The 19,818-nt window shown below is 36.5% G+C and overlaps 2 protein-coding genes across 5 annotated transcripts in view; one reads left to right on the forward strand and one right to left on the reverse strand.

Annotated features, from left to right (window-relative positions):
• Positions 1 to 9,682, reverse strand: part of Pez (protein tyrosine phosphatase non-receptor pez) — a 67,727-nt gene extending 58,045 nt beyond the window's left edge. For 2 of the 3 annotated variants that reach the window (XM_070212358.1, XM_070212363.1), the window contains exons 1-2: positions 9,341 to 9,682; positions 2,825 to 4,742 (exon numbers count right to left, since the gene is read on the reverse strand). In XM_070212358.1, coding sequence (XP_070068459.1) covers positions 2,825 to 4,742; positions 9,341 to 9,425 — 2,003 coding nt within the window. In that variant the 5' untranslated portion in view covers positions 9,426 to 9,682. The remainder of the gene's footprint in view (positions 1 to 2,824; positions 4,743 to 9,340) is intronic. The other variant, XM_044393692.2, reaches the window with a different exon arrangement.
• Positions 9,683 to 12,456: 2,774 nt separating this feature from the next.
• Positions 12,457 to 19,818, forward strand: part of Cpr (Cytochrome P450 reductase) — a 30,405-nt gene continuing 23,043 nt past the window's right edge. The window contains exon 1 of one of the 2 annotated variants that reach the window (XM_070212374.1): positions 12,457 to 12,541. The gene's annotated coding sequence lies outside the window, so the exon portion shown is untranslated. Of the gene's footprint in view, positions 12,542 to 12,691; positions 12,866 to 19,818 lie in introns of those variants that run through there. The other variant, XM_070212371.1, reaches the window with a different exon arrangement.

Raw genomic sequence — 19,818 nt, forward strand, 5'->3', positions numbered from 1 at the left:
ACGTCTCTTTCACTGCGCTACAAACTTATGGCCAATATTATAATAACCTCTGCAAGGGTATAAAAAGTTTGTAACAGCTAAAATGAAGCGTTTCCGAGCCTGTAAAGAGTTTACAAACCTAGTCAAAAGTATTTTCACAAATTTGAATGTTAACTGTACTCATATTTTGAACTTATAATAGAAACATTTTGACACCTATGGAAAGAGCACTTCAATTCCGTTTAAATGACACAAAAATTTTCTTAACCCATTAAGGACCCTTTGAAAAGTGAGCAAATTAGACAATTTTTTTTTAAAGTCAAATTTTTAACTTTTTCCCTGGGGCTTAAAAAAAAAATGTTTTGATGCAAAGTTCTTCCCCAATCAAAATTAATAATAACTGCAAAAAAAAAAATTTCAAAATATTTTTCCTTGTATTTTTTATGATTATTTGAAAATAGCTATTTTAGCCACTTTTTCTTAATTTTCATACAAAATTTTACTGAGATGTCTCCATTCAAAAAATCATAAAAAATTCAAGGAAAACTATTTTTAAACATTTTTTTTGCAGTTATTATTAATTTTGATTGGGGAACAACTTTGCATCAAAACATTTTGGTTTTAGGCCCCAGGAAAAAAGTTGAAAATTTGACTTTCGCAAAATTTGCTCACTTTTCAAAGGGGTCTTAATAAGTTAAGAACATTTTTGTGTCATTTAAACGGAATTGCTGTGCTTTTTCCATAGGTGCCAAAAGTTTATATTATAAGTTCAAAATATAAGTACAGTTACCATTAACATTTGTGAAAATACTTTTGACCACCCCTGTATATTCCTAATCAGGATCCCTATAACCTAGTCTCGGAAATTGAAAAAGCTAAAAAGTTGAGAAATGTAGAAACAATTGTTCGATTCGGACCATTCATTTAAAAGTTATGAGCAAATAATATATTCAAGCAGTGCAAGCAGTTGCGTTGCTGCATGCATATCTTCATTAAAAACAAGAGAGAACGTTATAGTCGGGTGCCCCGACTATCAGATACCCGTTACTCAGCTAGCAGTGCAATCACACATAACTTTTAAACGAATGGTCCGATTTGAAAAGTGTCTTCTACATTTCGATAGGTATAAATATACACAACCAAATTGCATTTATACAGGACACATTTTAAAATCGTTAGTGGGCGATTGTGGGCGTTAGAGGAGGCGTGGCGCTCGGCTGAAATAAACTTGCGCTGCATAGGAGGCCCAAGAATATGTGTGGAAAATCTCAACCTTCTAGCTTTTGTAGTTTCCGAGATCTCAGCGTTCATACAGACGGACAAACGGACATGACTAGATCGACTCGGCTAGTGAACCTGATCAAGAATATATATACTTTGTAGGGTAGGAAACGCTTCCTTCTAGCTGTTACATACTTTTGGACGAATGCAATATACCCTTTTACTCTACGAGTAACGGGTATAAATCAGGGACCGTAATCATTATAAGTTTGAGCGAAAAAATAACGCTCAAAAAATAATCATTATTTTTTGATCGATATTTTTTTTGCTCACAATAATAATAATTATTCTTTGAGCGATTGAAAAAAACTCAACAAATAATTATTAAAATGGAGTAAAATGTATAAAACTCAAGAAGTAAAAGATCATTGCGGATATGGATTAGAGCCTTGCATGAATCATTCAATTTTTGTTTTATCATAGTATGCCATGAAATTTCTGATTTGTTTAATTCAATTCTATATGAAATAAATTGAATGTTGTTCTAATTCATTTCGAATTGAATGAATTGAATGAATTATTTTATGAATTTTTTGAATTTTCCAGATTTTTTTTCTGTTTTCTTTTGAGAACAAAAAGTGGATAATTTTTAACAAATCAATGTTAACTGCATAGTAAATAAAATTCAGGCAGATTTAATCACAAAATTATGGCCCTTTCTTCTTCAAAATAAATTGTCGTTTGAATTATTTCGGAATTCATGCCATTCATTCATTCAATTCTATTAAACTCAAAATTCAAATTCATTCAATTCTATTAAACTCAAAAATTCTAATTAATTCATTCATATAACAAAAAAAATTCAAAATAATTCATTGGATCCATTCATGCAGGGCTCTAATATGGATAGAGCACACAAATAGTAGCCGATTGGTATAATTCGTTTGTTTGTACGGCTTTTCCAAGTGGATGATTTTTTTGCTTGAAAAATACATCGATAATCATTATTTACGGTCCCTGGTATAAATATACATGTTCGTCATCCATAGCCTAAAGAGTTCTTAAGAAATCGCTGTCCATTGAGGATAATTTTTCCCAGCTATGGAGACTGGTTTCCTATAATACCATATTACTCAGATTTCAAGAATTGTACCTTTGATTGTACCTAATTTGACAAAGAATGATATATATAGCAAATTATAGAAAAGCATACTTGTTTTTATAGCAAAACACGCATCTTAGAAATATAATTACAAGAGAACCATGGCTGACCGCCAACTTCTTTTTGCGTGTAAATCTTATGCTTATTTAATAGGACGCTGCCGACCGCTGATGTAAATTTTTTAAGAAATCGCGGTCCATTTAACTAAAGTATTACCAAATACTTTTCTAAGTTATGCCGATGTTACCATTAAAAATTCTTACATAGACAGTGCCTAAAATCGAAAATTTGGAACTTTGACCACGGATTTCTCAAAACTGTGACGTGATAGAAAGTTTCCAAGAATGGGGTATTACTCTGCAGCTAAAAAACTTTCAAGTTTTGCAGCGTTTATCGTTGGGCTATTTCTTTGACAGTGAAATTTAAATATTGGCTGAGATTATGATCCGAGCCCCGCCTTACCTCTGGGTGACCACGGCTCCCGGAACTGTAGCTGCTGCCTGGCTTATAGCGGACTGCCGCAGCTGAGACATAATGGACGGCTGCTCCTCGATCATGTTAAGGTTCTCAAAGGTGCCGTGCGGTGAAAGGTAGGGTTGCGAGTGACCCATGTGGCTCACATACTGGTACTGGTGCATCATGGTGGCTCCGGAGGAAGTGGGAATGTTGCTGGCATGCGCGCCAGCAGCCAGGGCTACGAACTGTCCGCCATTGAAGAGGGTGCGGTTGGAGACTAGATCGGGTGAGGACCCACTTACATAGTTGCGGTAGCCCTGCAGAGGACGGTGGGAAGCCACGGCAAGGTCAGGCGTGGATGAGGAGCTCAGGCGATTCACGTACGGCGGAGGTGCCTTGTGACGCATCATGTGCATTCGTTGTGAGAGCTCCAGATACGCCTGAGTCGTGCTTATAGGCTGTGGATGTGACTGCGCCTGGTACAGATTGATGTGGTGGTGTAGAGCTGCGGCCGGCTGGGCTACGTCTGGATAACGATGCGCAGTAAGGTGACCATACAGGAGGCTCTCGTTGTGAACACCAGTATTGTGAACATCCGGCTGTGAGCCAGCATAGTATGCATTGCCGGGGGCGGCCAATGCCAGTGTCACGTTGTGAAACTCCGCCGAGGGATTGCTGTACTTGAGTTGCACTGCCGTCTCATAGTCCGGCGCAGGGCGGTATGTAGGCAGCATAGCCTTGAGACGTTCTCGCTCCTCGGTGTTATTGTTGCTGCTGTTTCCGTGGTGGAGTATGCCACTGCTACCGTGAAGGTTATTGTTGCTTAGGTCTTGGCAGGAACTGCTTTGTCCCACCAACTGGTTGGCACTAGCCGCCAGAGAAATGTTCGAGGAAATCATCTGCTGTTGTTGGTGGATCTGTTGCTGATGCTGTTGCAGTTGCTCGGCGGTCGCCGCTTCGACGTAGTCGTACTCCACGTATCCGACGCTATCCACCCCCAGAAGACCTCTCTCCCCGTCAGCTCCACTTCCAAGGCTCGACGGCGTAGCGGTGTCAATATAGCGCTTAAAGAACTTATGCTGGCTGATAGTGAGCTTCCAGAAATAGCGCGCCGTGTCTGCCTCGCTGAAAATAAAGCTTCCCACGATGCTGCCGCCGCCGTCCAGCTTATTTTGCTCGATCTTAATTGTTCTTTTGTCGATGGTCACAGTGTGAAAATCCTTCCAAGGAAAATACTGTCGTCCGTTGTCAGCGTTCACCACCATCCCATTAATGGCGAGGCCAAGCAGCAGATCGTTGCCGAGCGTGTCCTTGGCGGCAAAGCGCTCCTCACCGTATCCGTCCAGTTGCTGGCAGCACTGTATGTACATCTCCTCCGCTTGGCTTTGACCCAGATGTGCAATTCCCGCTTGTTGCTGCAAGACCTCCACGATCAAACCCTCCAGCATGTTGTCGTCGTTGGCCAAGCCCTGCATGTTGCGTGGCAGGACCAGTGACTTCTTCAGGTAGTCTTTACTCTGTTTGTCGCCCTGGTAGCTGTCGTACTCCGCTTGGCGACAGTAGAGCGCCAGCAGTATGGCCGTGCGTATGTCACAGGCGATGCGGCCCTCGTATATGTCGCTCTTTAGCTGAAGGAAGTAGTAAAAGCGCGTGGCCTCGTCGTTCAGGTGACGAACTCCAGTGGTCACGTAGTGTCGTACTCGTAAGTAAATTTTGGGCCCAGCCGCGTTCTTTTCCAGCTGCCGGCTGAGCGAGCGCTCCAGTTCGATCCATTTGAACTCGTCCTCCTTGTCCTTGCTCTTGACTAGGTATCGTAATCCGAAAAATTCGGGTTGCTGAATCAGCAGACGTTGGCAGACATTGTCTAGGCACTCCTGTCCTTTACTCTCCGAGCTGATCGTGCAGTCCACCGTACTAGAAGTGTCTGCAATTAAAGTGACATTAAAAACGTAATTCTAACGTCGGCCTACACCACTCAACACAGTCTAAATTCAAAAAACAACCACCACAAGCAACGTGTCAAGAACTCATACGTTTTATAAACGGAATTATTCGCGACGCCTTTAAAATAGTTCTTCCAAAATGACTGTCTTAAAGAGGGAAATGCATTAAACCGTTAACTGGAGTCGAAATCCCTACTAACCAATATTTGAGATTTATAAAATAATTATATGGGCACTTCCACCGAAAAGTCACCAAGCCAAAAATCTTTAAACTTGAATAAAACATATTTCCACATGATTTTGCCCCGATATTAGTTTTTTATTAGTTGGATTTTTTTTATTGTACTGAGCTTAACTACAAATTTTGAGTATAGTTTGATTATTTTTATGACAAACCCCACCAATATACGCAAAAATCAGTTTTTGGCTATTTTTTTTGTTATTTTTTGGACCCGTCTTCAGTTGTGAATTTATCCTTTAGGAATGCTAATATGTGACATTTTTCTGTACTGAATGCTTCACTTAAATGTTAAACTATTAAGTTAAAAGCAAAACAGCCAGTACTTGAGGGATAGAGGTAAAGAAACAAAACAAAACGCTAAGAAAAAATGTTCTGAGCGACATGTTCCGAGCGAATGTGGTTGAAACTGCATAAAAAACAAGAAAGGTAGTTAGCTTCGGCAGGCCGAAGCTTATATACCCTTGCAGATTATTCTATTAATTTACAAATCGCAAAAATGTTACTTTTCCAATTATTTCCAGGGACCGTAAATAACAGTTATTTGTGATTTTTATTTTAAAAAGACTACTGTGATATTTAGTTTTAAACGTCAAAAATAACGTTCCTTTTAATTTTGTCCACAAAGTATATGCATTTCAACAAATCTGGAAAGCAATTTAACTGTTATTTGTTTATGTCTATAAAGTGCATAAAAACCAGTTAAATTGTTGATTAAAACTTGTACAAATCTCAGTAGGCCTTTTAAAATAAAAATCATTAATAACTGTTATTTACGGTCCCTGATTATTTCACATTAATTTTTTGATCGTTTCTATGGCAGCTATATGATATAGTAGTTCGGTCTTTTTATACCCTTGTATAGGGTATTATAATTTCAGTCAGATGTTTGCAACGCTGTGAAGGAGACGTTTCCGACCACATAAAGTATATATATTCTTGATCAGCACCAATAGCCGAGTCTATCTAGCCATGTCCGTCTGTCCGATCCGATCGGTTCCGACATATATACTACCTGCAATAGAAATAAGACTTTTGGGAAAGTTTCATCCCGATAGCTCAAAAACTGAGAGACTAGTTTGCGTAGAAACAGACGGACAGACGGACATGGCTAGATCGACTTGTCTAGTGATGCTGATCAAGAATATATATACTTTATGGGGTCGGAAACGTCTCCTTCACTGCGTTGCAAACTTCTGACTGAAATCATAATACCCTCTGCAAGGGTATAAAAACGGCAAACCATTTTTGAGTAAAACCAAAACCATTTCACAGCGACATATTTGGACAACATTCTAACAAAAATCGCATTCAAATATTCCATCAGAATTCGCTAAATTCTAGTGTTAAATGAACTTCCCCGAAAATCACTTATATTTTTACCCCTAGCGAATACGGCAGTTTTTTAACGATATCCTAAGAACTAAAAGTGTTACAAAATCAAGATTTTTACACAAAATAGAGCTTGGGAAGTTTCACTCTTCCAGGAAAGCGCATTATTAAAAATAAAATCCATTTTTTTCAAATTTTTTGCTCTTGTGTGCAAATGTCCCGAGCGATAATATGGAAGTGCCCATATGATAAAACATTTCATTATACCCTTGCAGAGGGTATTATAATTTCAGTCAGATGTTTGCAACGCAGTGAAGGAGACGTTTCCGACCACATAAAGCATAAATATTCTTCATCAGCACCAATAGTCGAGTCCATCTAGCCATGTCCGTCTGTTTCTACGCAAACTAGTCTCTCAGTTTTTGAGCTATATATTCCTGATCAGGGTCACTAGCTTAGTCGATATAGCCATGTCCTTCTGTCCGTCCGGATGAACGCTGATATCTCGGAAACTACAAAAGCTAGAAAGTTGGGCTTCTTACGAGGCGCAAGTTTGTTTCAGTCCATGTTCACGCCCCCTATAACGCCCACAATCGCCTTAAACGATTTTAAAAGGCGTCTGGTTGTGTTTATCAATACCTATCGAAATTTTGAAGAAATTTTTCAAGTCGGACTATTAACGGGTAAGTGATAGTCGGGCCACCCGACTATAGCGTTCTCTCTTGTAACAAGAGTCTTGCTGCTTATATAGTTTTCGGGATCTCAGCGTTCATACAGACGGACATGGCTAGTGTGACTCGGATAGATTGACTTAGCTAGTGATCCTTGTCAAAAATATGTCTACTTTATAGAGCCAGAAATGTTTCGTTCTACCTGTTACACACTTTTTCACTTGATTACTGCGGAAGTGGCGGCGATATTAACAAAAAGGTTTTTTTAGGTTTACGTAATTGTTTCTTTGCTCTAAAAATCAAAATTTGGAATAAATAAAATAAAAAACCTTGGTTCAGCGACAACGACAAAGGGTATATTGTATTCGTGCAAAAGTATGTAACAGCTAGAAGGACGCGTTTCCGACCCCATAAAGTATGTATATTCTTAATCAGGGTCACTAGCCCAGTCGATCTAGCCATGTCCGTCTGTCTGTCTGTCTGACTGTCTGTCTGTCTGTCTGTCCGTCTGTATGAACGCTGAGATCTCGAAAACTACAAAAGCTAGAAGGTTGAGATTTCCCACACATATTCTTGGGCTTCCTACACAGTGCAAGTTTATTTTAGTCGGGACACCAACCCGACTATAGCGTTCTCTCTTGTTTTCTTTTAAAAGTGGGACCATGTTTTATCTTTGAGTCTAACCGCATGTTAAAATTAAAGGATGACTTGAAAATTTATGAAAATTCAAACTTTAAAGCCTACTTTTGCCTTGTTTAACATTTAGTTTAAATTTTCACAATCAACATGCACACCTAAATGTATAATCTATAATTTGTATACCCTTGCATAGGATATAATGATTTCATTCAGAGCTTTGCAACGCAATTAGTAGGCGTTTCCGACGCCACCATCAGCATCACTAGAAGAGTCGATCTAGCCAAGTCAGTTTGTCCATCCTTCTGTCCGTTTTTTCGAAAACTAGTCTCTCAGTCTTTAAGCCATCGGGATAAACCTTTCCCAAAAGTCTTCTTTCTAGTGCAGGTAGCATATAAATCGGATCCGGACGGATCGGACAGCTATATCTTATAGCTCCCATAGGAAACAGAGAAGAACGTTAAAAAAAATTATTGCTTCGGTGTTTTTTTAAATATGACCTACTCTTGGGAATATTATTTTTTAAATATTTCTAAATTTTTGAAATTTAATTTTAATGAATTCGGATCACTATCACAAAAGGAACGGTCGGAAAATTAAATGCAAACTAAGGGCCGGTTTCTCGAGTGCCGGCTAACATTTCTCGAACAGATAAAGTCCCTGCTAAGGCATTTTGGCTTTCTCGAGCATAAATGTGAGAGCTAACTTTGACAGGGACTCGGAGTCCCTGTTAAGCGTTTTCGACTCGATAGAATGACAGCTGATTTCCCAAAGCCAACTATAAAGAAGAAACGAAATCACAACTGACTTTTCCTTTAAATTATACCCAAACAGCTGATGAAATAATCGAAGCATGCCATTTTTTGCGCTTCACAGCTCAATTCTATGCGTTAACAGTACTCTGTAATTGTTTCTCGTTCAGATAAATTAAAGCAGTCGAGAAAGCGGATTTGCTTTTACGAACAGTTTATCTGGTATTTAAGTTTTTCGAACAGATAGCTATCAGGGACTTTGACAGGGACTCGAGAAACCGGCCCTAAGAGGAACAAATTATATCTTTGTTGATTTTTATTATATTCTCTTCTTCTCTGGGACATGCCTTTGGTTTAATATTTCAGAGTTTCGAATTTAATTTAAAAATAATCGGGCGACTATATTATATAGCTGCCATAGGAAGATAGAAAAATAAATGTAAAAATTATAAGAAACAAAAGAGAACGCTATGATTTGCAAGGGTATATAATCTTCGGCTGGCCGAAGCTAGCTGCCTTTCTTGTTTTTATTATTTCTCCAGCTATTCCTATGGCTAGTATCTAGTATTCCTATCCGGCAAGTACGAGTAGAAAGAAGACTTTTTGGAAAGTTTAATCGCAATAGCTTTAAAACTGAGAGACTAGTTCGCATAGAAACGGACATGGCAAGATCGATTTGCTGTTGACGCAGATTAAGAATAACTTTATGTGGGCGGAAATGTCTCTTTCACTGTGAGTTCCATCGAAAGTAAAATAGGGCGAATATCTATAGCAATCGACTTTATGAATGTTCAAATTCCCAAATAAATAAGACACAGTCTAATTCAGCTGCTAACTTATGGCGTTGTTATTGATTGGTTGTTTTTTTCTATTGTACAAATGTATGTATTGCTTCCCCAGTAGTCGTTGTTGTGGCCACAACACCTTTCCGTATGGTAGAGGTTACTCACCCAGCAGGTGATGCACTGATATAACAAACAAACTCTTGGAAGTAACATTGTATTGCCGACATTTTTTCAAAAATTTCAAAGGCATTTTTGTCTGCTTCTTGGTCCGCCTGGGATCCGCTGGTTTACTAGTTGGCTAAAACAGACCCAGCACCATCGACTCTACAGGTATTTTAGCCAATCACCCAAATCGAGTCAGTTTCTAAAACAAGTAAGGCAGGGCACTGCGCGTCGCAGTCGAAACGATGTATTGCTACGGCAGCGCGATCTGAACGTTAAATAAAAGAATTCACAAAACAAAATCTAAATGAAAGAGTCTACATGCGATAGATGTGGAGAAACATCGATTAAAACATGCATCGAATCGATGTTTTAAAATTTTGTAGAAACATCGATGTTTTTGTAAATTTTGAAAACATCGGTGTTTGGTTTCTGTCTTCGCTGTTTCTCGGTTAAGTTAACATTGGCCGCGTTCAGCAGAACAACACGATCACTGATCACTGATGGATCAGAAATCAGTGATTAAGTTTCTTTTAAATTATTATTTTAATAAGTTTCAATATTTCAACTACGAAACATGCCAGAAGTCGTGTATCATGTATCAAGAAAAGGTAGCGAACTATTTTTACGCTACCTGATCACTGATCACTAATGCAAAATTCTCACTGGTCATTAAGTGGTTTTACATAGTAAACCATGGGGATTTAACTCATTGGCCGCGTTCAGCAGAACAACATGATCACTGATCACTGATGGATTTCTTACGATAGTTCTGCTGAACGCACATGATCACTGATCATGATGCAAGAATTTTGCATCAGTGATCAGGTAGCGAAAAAAAAGTACGCTACCTTTTCTTGATACATGATACATGACTTCTGGCATGTATCGATAGTCGGAATATCGAAACTTATTAACAAAATAATAAAAAAAAACCAAAAATTCGGTGGAATTCTTTATAATTGTTCAGCCATTTTTGATTTTTATGTATCCACGATAGCTGTGAGCAGTGCTGCAGTTGCGGGGGCGGGAAAAATATATATTTTCAAATTACGCGCGCAATATTTGTTATATATTTTACTTTTACGTCGTCGAAATGTATGATGAGCGTTCAGCAGAACAAACTTGATTACTGATCCATCAGTGATCAGTAATCATGTTGTTCTGCTAAACGCAGCCATTTACTCTTGAAAATTATCTACGTTTATTAGTTTAAAATAATAATAAACCAAAATTGTTTACTTTTAGTTTCATGTTTCTTCTTCTTTCTTATCCGGCAAAAAATAGGTCATTTTTCACGACACTGCTGCCACCATTTTGCAAGATTACTTTTGATCTCCAGGGGGGGGTCAAAAATAACCAAAAACGTGATTACGTAATATATGGACAGCCCTTTGGATGGTTTGCCAACGGTTATTTTTTAGGTAATTTTTTCGAGAGGTTTTATAAAGAATCACATTTTTAAAGATAACCCGAAGTAAATATGAAAATTTTATCAAGCAGATAGTTTATAAAATTCATTAGAGTTGTCTTAAATAAAGTTATATTTTAGACAAACACTTGTAAGATGGTTAATTTTATCAAAACGTCCGGCAAAGTACTGGGGATTTAGAAACCGTCAAAAATGACGTCTGGGACACCGAGATTTGCTTTTCGGGGGAAATTCGGTTGGAATGGATTTCTGTGACACCCCCGATAGTGGTGATATCGATACTAATTGGCTGAACTGCTTGGTCGCTGGCATAGAATTGATCGATAGACGATATTATCTATCGATAAAGCTTTGCTCAGTGGACTAAAGGTATTTTTTACACCGAATCAAGAGTTCTAATGTGGGTGACTCGAAAACACCCGCTACACACAGCTGCCCAATATTGCTACATCGAAAAATAGGTCCCAAACTGTTCACATAGGCTGCCGCTTTTACAAAAACATAAAGAAACCTTGAAGGAAGAAGGAAAAATACAATGCTTGTTATATCATGTAAAGATTGAAGTTGCTACCTTTTTACCTTATATAAGAAATGCTTTTTCGCTCATAACGAACTACAAATAATTAAACCATAGCCAAAAAACAGAACTTCAGCATTATTTAATTTTTTCCAGCCACTGATTTGATTTGTTCTCGTAGTCAACGTTCAATATTTCACAGTCAAGAGGAAGAATTCCGAGTTGCACCGAAAAAACATAGGGCGCGTTTAGCAGAACAACATGATACCTGATCACTGATGGATCAGTAATCAGTGATCAAGTTTGTTCTGCTGAACGCTCATGATACATTGCCATGACTTAAAAGTAAACAAATATATCAAACAGTGCGCGCACAATTTAAAAAAAAAATATTTTTCCTGCCCCCGCAACTGCAGCACTGACCACAGCTATCGTAGATACATAAAAATCAAAAATGGCTCAACATTTATAAAGAGTTCCACCGAATTTATGGCTATATTTTTACGCTACCTGATACCTGATCACTGATGCAAAATTCTTGCATCTTGATTAGTAATCATGTGCGTTCAGCAGAACTATCGTAAGAAATTCATCAGTGATCAGGTATCATGTTGTTCTGCTGAACGCACCCATATAATGTATCGCTTAAATGAGTCCGTCAAATTAGGATGGCAGACTAAAGGCATTTTTCCCTTATGCGGTTTTTTCGGTATTTTTGTGTTTTTTCGATTAGCAGCGCGATAGGCGGACGTGAGGTGTTTCCATTGACAAATGCGTCTGAAAACAGCTGTTCTGCTATTGTCATTTTGCGAGCCGAAGTAAAAAATAGATTTAAATAATTTGTTATTGATAATTGTAATCGCAGAACAGCATTTGAAACATTGCTGCAATGATAAAAGCAATAACAACTTCCCACGTTATGACAAAACTTTACGAATGGCTCTCTGTGGGAAGGCGCCATAGGCCATCGATATTACCGATAGATTTCCTGCTCCAGCGACTTCTCTTACTAGAGATGGAGATGGACATCGATAAAACATGAGTGTAAAAATGCCTTATTTTTTGGCAAGTAAGAAATTTTTTCTGTAACTCCCTAATATAATATTTTATACAAATGTCTGCACGTTCAGGCACAAATACTTACACTGTACATATGTACTTACCTAAATGAATATTGCGCAGATTCTGCTGAAAAGGCGTTGTATTCAGGTCTCCGTTAATGTACACGACATCAGGCAACAAGACCAACAAAACAGTAAGTAATATAAAATATAATATAAAAAATGTACAAGACATGTATGTATATAAAACGATAAACATCGATGATTAAGGCCAAACATCGGTGTTTTTAAAATTAAAAAAACATCGATGCCGATATTTCCATCGATGTTTTTCCACCTCACCTCTATCCACCTTCGCTCAATTTAAATTAAGATCGTGGTTTATCTTTTCACTAACTGTGAATAGAAATTGGTTGTGCACAAAACGGATAGAGAGCGAAAAAGCAGGAAGAATCAAAGAAACCGTAGAGTTTAATCAAGTGATTCTGGGCGAGACTAGAAACGGCGTACTCAGATCGGTGAGTTTTCTTTGAGTTCCTTTGTTGGAAAGCCAATCCAATAGGCCAGGCGCAGTTAAAAAACAAAATCCATAATTCCTTTATGTTAAGATTAACGATATGCTGCATTGGCGGTCAAGGTTACAGAGGCAAGGACGGATGAAGCAATCTCATTCGCACGAATACCACTCAAAACTCTCTCACACACACACAAAAGTGCGCCTGTGAACGAGTTTAAAGTTCACTACCTGTTGCTAGACTCGCCCGATCCCTTTCATTCGCACCCTCAACGATGTGTGTGATGTATTTCGATTTCGCTCACTCCCTGTCTGAATGTAATTAAATTTAATTCACTTATGTTATTAATTTGTACTATTTGCACGCAGAATCGCTATCTTCCACGTATGTACAATGTTCATTGTACATACATACATATGTAGATATGAGTTTGTATCAGTATCAGTCCGAGTCGTAGGCTGAATTGCATAACTAAACACGATTCGAGTCCGCAATTGTCAATCTTGTCATATTTGCTGATGCTGGCTGTGCTGTGTTGTTGCTTTTAAGCACTCTTTACGAGCGACATTATTATTCATATTTATACCCGTTACCCGTAGAGTAAAAGGGTACACTTGCCAGAAAAAGTATGCGTACAAATATTTTCCGCAACTTTAGAGCTTAAAAAACGTCTTTAAAAAAATTCGTAAAAATGTCATTTTAATTTTAACATTTAGTACACATATTAAGCTTTAATTTGACGTAACTTATTAATTTCTAGCACCTTTACTTTTCCTAATATAAATAAAAATGTACAAATTGGCCGGATTTCGCATCAGAAAAAGTATGCGTACAAATGCATATGGTATTAGAAAAAGCATTATTTTGGGCAAAGTACGTCGAGTTTAGTACGGAGTTTGATACCCTTTATGTTTTATAACTTCAGTCTACATATTCGTCATCGATTGGACCAATGTCCTTGCATCCATCGCCGTTATTTGATTCCATTCCTCGACATTGAGTTTTTTCAGGATATCCTTGGATGCAAGGGTGTGAAGGCGAGTCCTGCCCTCCAGGACATCACAAAAATGCTTTACGGGATTGATATATACTATTTTGATGGCGAATGTAGCTGTTTTACACATAAAAGCTTTGTTTTGTGGGCGCAATGTTTAGGTTCGTTGTCCTCTTGGTACCAAAAGTCCTTTTCGAGTCCCACTTTCAGGACGCTTTAATTTCTTGTCTTAAAGTGCATAAAACAACCAACAAAATGAGGTATCGTTTATTAAAATCGGTCAACAACTTAACGAGAAATGGCTAGCCATATAACCAAACAAACAACTGCTTTGGCGTAATGCACGAATTTCATACGAATTTCAAAAAAAACTAACCTTCTATCTAAATAAGAAAGTTTTTATACCCATTTCTCGTTAAGTTGTTGACCGATTTTAATAAACGATACCTCATTTTGTTGGTTGTTTTATGCACTTTAAGACAAGAAATTAAAGCGTCCTGAAAGTGGGACTCGAAAAGGACTTTTGGTACCAAGAGGACAACGAACCTAAACATTGCGCCCACAAAACAAAGCTTTTATGTGTAAAACAGCTACATTCGCCATCAAAATAGTATATATCAATCCCGTAAAGCATTTTTGTGATGTCCTGGAGGGCAGGACTCGCCTTCACACCCTTGCATCCAAGGATATCCTGAAAAAACTCAATGTCGAGGAATGGAATCAAATAACGGCGATGGATGCAAGGACATTGGTCCAATCGATGACGAATATGTAGACTGAAGTTATAAAACATAAAGGGTATCAAACTCCGTACTAAACTCGACGTACTTTGCCCAAAATATGGCTTTTTCTAATACCATATGCATTTGTACGCATACTTTTTCTGATGCGAAATCCGGCCAATTTGTACATTTTTATTTATATTAGGAAAAGTAAAGGTGCTAGAAATTAATAAGTTACGTCAAATTAAAGCTTAATATGTGTACTAAATGTTAAAATTAAAATGACATTTTTACGAATTTTTTTAAGACGTTTTTTTAAGCTCTAAAGTTGCGGAAAATATTTGTACGCATACTTTTTCTGGCAAGTGTATATTGAATTCGTGCAAAAGTATGTAACAGGTAGAATGAAGCATTTCCGGATCTATAAAGTATAAATATTCTTGATCATTCATATTCATATTCTTGACCGACTGCCCGCCTGTCTGTCCGTATGAACGCTGAGATCTCGGAAACTATAAAAGCTAAAAATTTGGAATTAATAATGTACACAGGTTCCTAGGGTTCCTGCGCAGCGCAAGTTTGTTTTATCTTGCCACGCCCTCCCTAACCCTCTCAATCGCCTTAAACGATTTTAAAATGTGTCCCAAATCTTAAAAGATTTTAAAAAGGTGTTTTTTAATACATACGTATCTAAATGTAGAATACATTTTTCAAGTCTGACCATTCGTTAAACAGTAATGCCGATCAAAGTTTTATATATCTATTAGATAGGGTATTAAATAGTCGGGACATCCGACTGTAGTGTGCTCTCTAGTTAAATATCCCTGCAGGAAACGGAATCAGTTTTGGACCATTAATGAAGGTTAACTAGTTAAAGTTATGTCCATTTCCTTGTAACGAAGTGGTCCATTTTTCATATGCTTGTCGTCTGAAACAACTAGTCCATTTGCTACTAGTTTTGCACCAGTGACTGTTAACCAATTTACGGTTACAGCTGTTAAACTACACTGAAAAAAATATTTTCACGAAAAAACTAAAAATTAATCTCTAAACCATCAAGTGATTAAATTTCACTAGTACTTGACGATGTCTAACTTGACGCTCTCCTAATTTAGTATCCAATCAATAGGCGCGGTCCTTAGAGAATTTCTGATAATTATTATGTAATCAAATACAGTAAATGATAATTAAATGGAATTAAAACAAACTTACTTTTTTTGAGGCAAGTCGCCCTCTCTAGGACTTGAACCCGGGACCTTTGGATTTGTAGACACACTAACTGATTGAGCCATACACGCATCACATTTTGTATTGCCCTAACAAGGTTTATGAATTTTAGTGTGACATAATTCAAAAACAGCGATTTTTCACATATATATTGCCTCGGACAGATTAAACAAAGTTTTAAATAAAACTAAAGCATCACCTAGCAAACAAAAAACAAAAAAAAATGTTCAGAGACTGGGGATTGAACCGAGGACCTCGAGTGTTTGATTTGTTTAGTGTTAAATTTCCCAAGACATTTACACTCTAGGCTATATTTTTGGATCATATGTGTTTCATTTGCAACTAGTTAAATTCCAGTTGCCTTTTAACTAGACCCTAACATGTATTTGTTCTACCAGTTAAATATTTTTAAGGTTTTTTTTGTCAGAAAGGTACTAGTCCGAGACAAGTTTCTTTTTTACTAGTTTTGTATTAATTATTTTTTCGACTAGCACAAATTTTCTAGACCCTGTTATTTTAGTTGTATTACTAGTTGTTTTTCAGACTAGTTCGCATTTTTCCTGCAGGGATATAAGGTATAGTAGGGGGCCAGTAAATCAATATCGGTAAGTAGGCTTAAACCCTTGCAGGGGCTATTTTTTTTTTATTCAGTAAGGTGTAGGGTTTTTCATTTCTAAAAAAAAATTGATTTATACCCTTGCAGAGGGTAATATAATTTTGGTCAGTAGTTTGTAACGACTTAGGCTTAAACCCTTGCAGAGGATATTTTTATTTTATACAGAAAGATGTAAGTTTTTTATTTTTTTTTGCAGAGGGTACTATAATTTTGGTCAGAAGTTTGTAACGCAGACGTTTCCGACCCCATAAAGTAAATATGTATATTTCTAGCTATACCCGGAGTATATTACTATAATTATGTATATTACTAGCTATACCCGAAACGACTTTGTTCGCTTAAAATTAGTTTGGAGTTAGGAAATTAGGTTGTCAGGACTTTCTTATTTCTTATTTGCGCGTTTTTTTAAAACCTTTGTGTAACCAATCTCTGTGGAAGATCCTTCAAAAGAGAGAATCAGATGGCTACTAGCAGAGCTATATAATAAATGAAAGTGATCTAAGTAAAAGTAGGCATGTTTATACTTTTTATCTAACTTGGATCACTTTTTTTATTTGATTTTTTCATAAGGAAAAACAGTGATTTAAAATAAATAAATAAATAAAAATAAATAGATATAAAATAATAGATATAATAATTATTAAATTTATCACTCCCACTCACTTTTATTCTGTGCTTGTATCACTTGTTTTTCCTTATAAAAAAAAGTGATCAAGTGAAAAAATCTATTTTTAAAAAATTGACTTGTATGTTAATTCAAGTGTACTCTTGCAGGACGAAAAGATTTGCATCCCATATAAAAGTGGCGAAGTAACGTATTATTTTCAGAATCTACATTTGATCGATTACAAATTTTGCATTGGATGAAAGGAAATATAATAAAAATAATATTATTTGTATTAAAACACATTTCCTACTTTCAAGTAGAAACATACACACACATTGTGTGTATTTATTGTATTGAACATGTATTGTGCATATAAGCAAATCAAAACATTTCCAAATATACAGTGGCACACAGCTTATTTCGTGCAGGGGTAAACTTAACATTTAAACTCGTATAGCTAACAAACTATACGATAATTTACCAAAATTTAAATGCAGTTATGTTATGTTGAGGGAACTTTGGATTTTTTTTCAGGTGTGTAGCAATTATTTTATGAAACTGAAGTTATTATTTATTGATAGTACATGTTTTTATCGAAACAACAAGCGTTTGATCTTGAAAATATATGAATAATTTACAAAGTTATGGCAATTCTCTCGGAACCCTTTTTTTTTATAGCGGCTTGCGGTGACCACGATTGCACAAGAACTATTTGATCGATCTTCTTTATTTTTTTTTTTAATTATTCGCAATGATTGTGCCGAGTTCGTGAACGATTATTTTTTCACAATATTTGCTTTTTTCTGCATACAGTAACAATTTTTCCAAAAAGTTGATTTTTCGATTTCTGCGAAATCAAAATTGACGCATAAAAACTGAATCGTTCACGAACTCGGCACAATCATTACGAATAATTTTAAAAAAAATGAGGAAGATCGATCAAATAGTTCTTGTGCAATCGTGGTCACCGCAAGCCGCTATAAAAAAAAAAAGGGTTCCGAGAGAATTGCCATAACTTTGTAAATTATTCATATATTTTAAAGATCAAAGGCTTGTTGTTTCGATAAAAACATGTACTAACAATAAATAATAACTTCAGTTTCATAAAATAATTGCTACACACCTGAAAAAAAATCCAAAGTTCCCTCAATTTTTTTCGCTCATAAAGGTATATAACCCCTTAATGTCACAGCTTATTTCGTGCAAAACTTTAAAATTATTATTTGTAAATTATGGCTAAAAATGTGTTTTTATTAATTTGTACATTGAAGCGCCTATTATTAACAATTTTTTTTTTGGAATTTTAATTATGTCAAATACACTAAAAAAAAAGTTACATGCAAATAAGTTACGGCCAAATAATTCCGCATCACTTACGGGTGACGCGGTAACTTAAACCCCAAAAAAAAAAAAAAAATAATTTGGAAACATTTTGGCTTTGTTTACAAAATTTTGTAGTACTTTTTTATTTTCTTCCATGGTGAAAATAAAATAGGGCTCTTACTTCTGCTACAAAATGTAAAACTATTTTTTGAAAATATAACCTTAGCATTTGATCCACAGAACTGACTATTGATCGGAACAGCAGTATAAGTTTTTAAAATTCAAAGCAAATTTTAACCTAAATTGACCATTTCCCCTCCCCTTTCATCGCAGCCCTATCCCCTCCCCCGCATCAAGTTTTTTTTTTGGCTGTTGCTCTCTCGGCCGCCGCTCTCTTGGCATCCGCTCTCTGGGTTTCGCTCTGTCGGAAGGCTCCCACAAAATGCTACGCAATAACTTAGAAAATCTAAATAAATTCGTTAAAAATACTTAAAATAATGTTAAAAACTTAAAAAATGAAACTTAATCATTGGGCCAAAGAATAACTAATGATCCAAAAATCATCTTGATCGGAGCAGCGGTTTAGATTTTTAAAATCGAAAAGTTAATTTTAAATGTAGCCCCCAAATTGTGGGGGAAATCGAAATTTCTTTTAAATTTCTAATTAGGTCTTGGAAAACCTAAAATTTGGCAAAATCCAAATTTCGAAATTCCAACCACTTTAGATAACCTAACTTTTTTTTTTGCTGTAAATATAGATGTTGGAGCTGTTTGGGGACATGTCGGATCTTAGTAGGCGCCTACGCCCCCAATGGAATACTGTGCAAACATTTGGATGCTCTAGCTCTTACAGTTAGGGCTGCGGTCGTATCCTCTTAAAAATCGGTCTTTCATTTTGTAATCTTTAGAGATTGATCAATATCAATAGGGGAGTCAATATAGCCATGTCCGCCTGTATCAATACCGTTTGCTAGCTTAGTTTAAAAACTAGCGATTTGAAACTTTCATAGCTTCATAGCCGTCCTAAAACATGTGTACGGAGATCAAGTTTAAAAAGCCCCCCGATCGGACGTCTATATCCTATAGCTCCCATAGGAACAATCTGATATAACTGGCAATAACTGGCTTCCATATCGTATTTTTTGTACTTACCTTGATCATGGTAAAAGATCGTGCCGATCGCAAATCTATATACTATAGCTCCCATAGAAATAATAGGGTTAAAATTTAATGTTTTTTAGGATATTTCGCGCAGTGTAAAAGCAATTGACATGAATCTTTCTAAATCAAATTATTTTGTGCATACCTTGATTGGGGTAAAAGCGCGTTCCGATCGGACGTCTATATCCAATAGCTCCCATAGGAATAATAGGGTGAAAAATTTAATTATATATATTTTTTTTTAATTATAAAATATTTTGCTGTTGGGTAATTCATGTTGCTATTGTAGTCAAATTTTAAATCTCC

The sequence above is a fragment of the Drosophila takahashii genome, chromosome 2L (genome assembly GCF_030179915.1).
Source record: "Drosophila takahashii strain IR98-3 E-12201 chromosome 2L, DtakHiC1v2, whole genome shotgun sequence".
Lineage (NCBI taxonomy): Eukaryota > Metazoa > Arthropoda > Insecta > Diptera > Drosophilidae > Drosophila > Drosophila takahashii.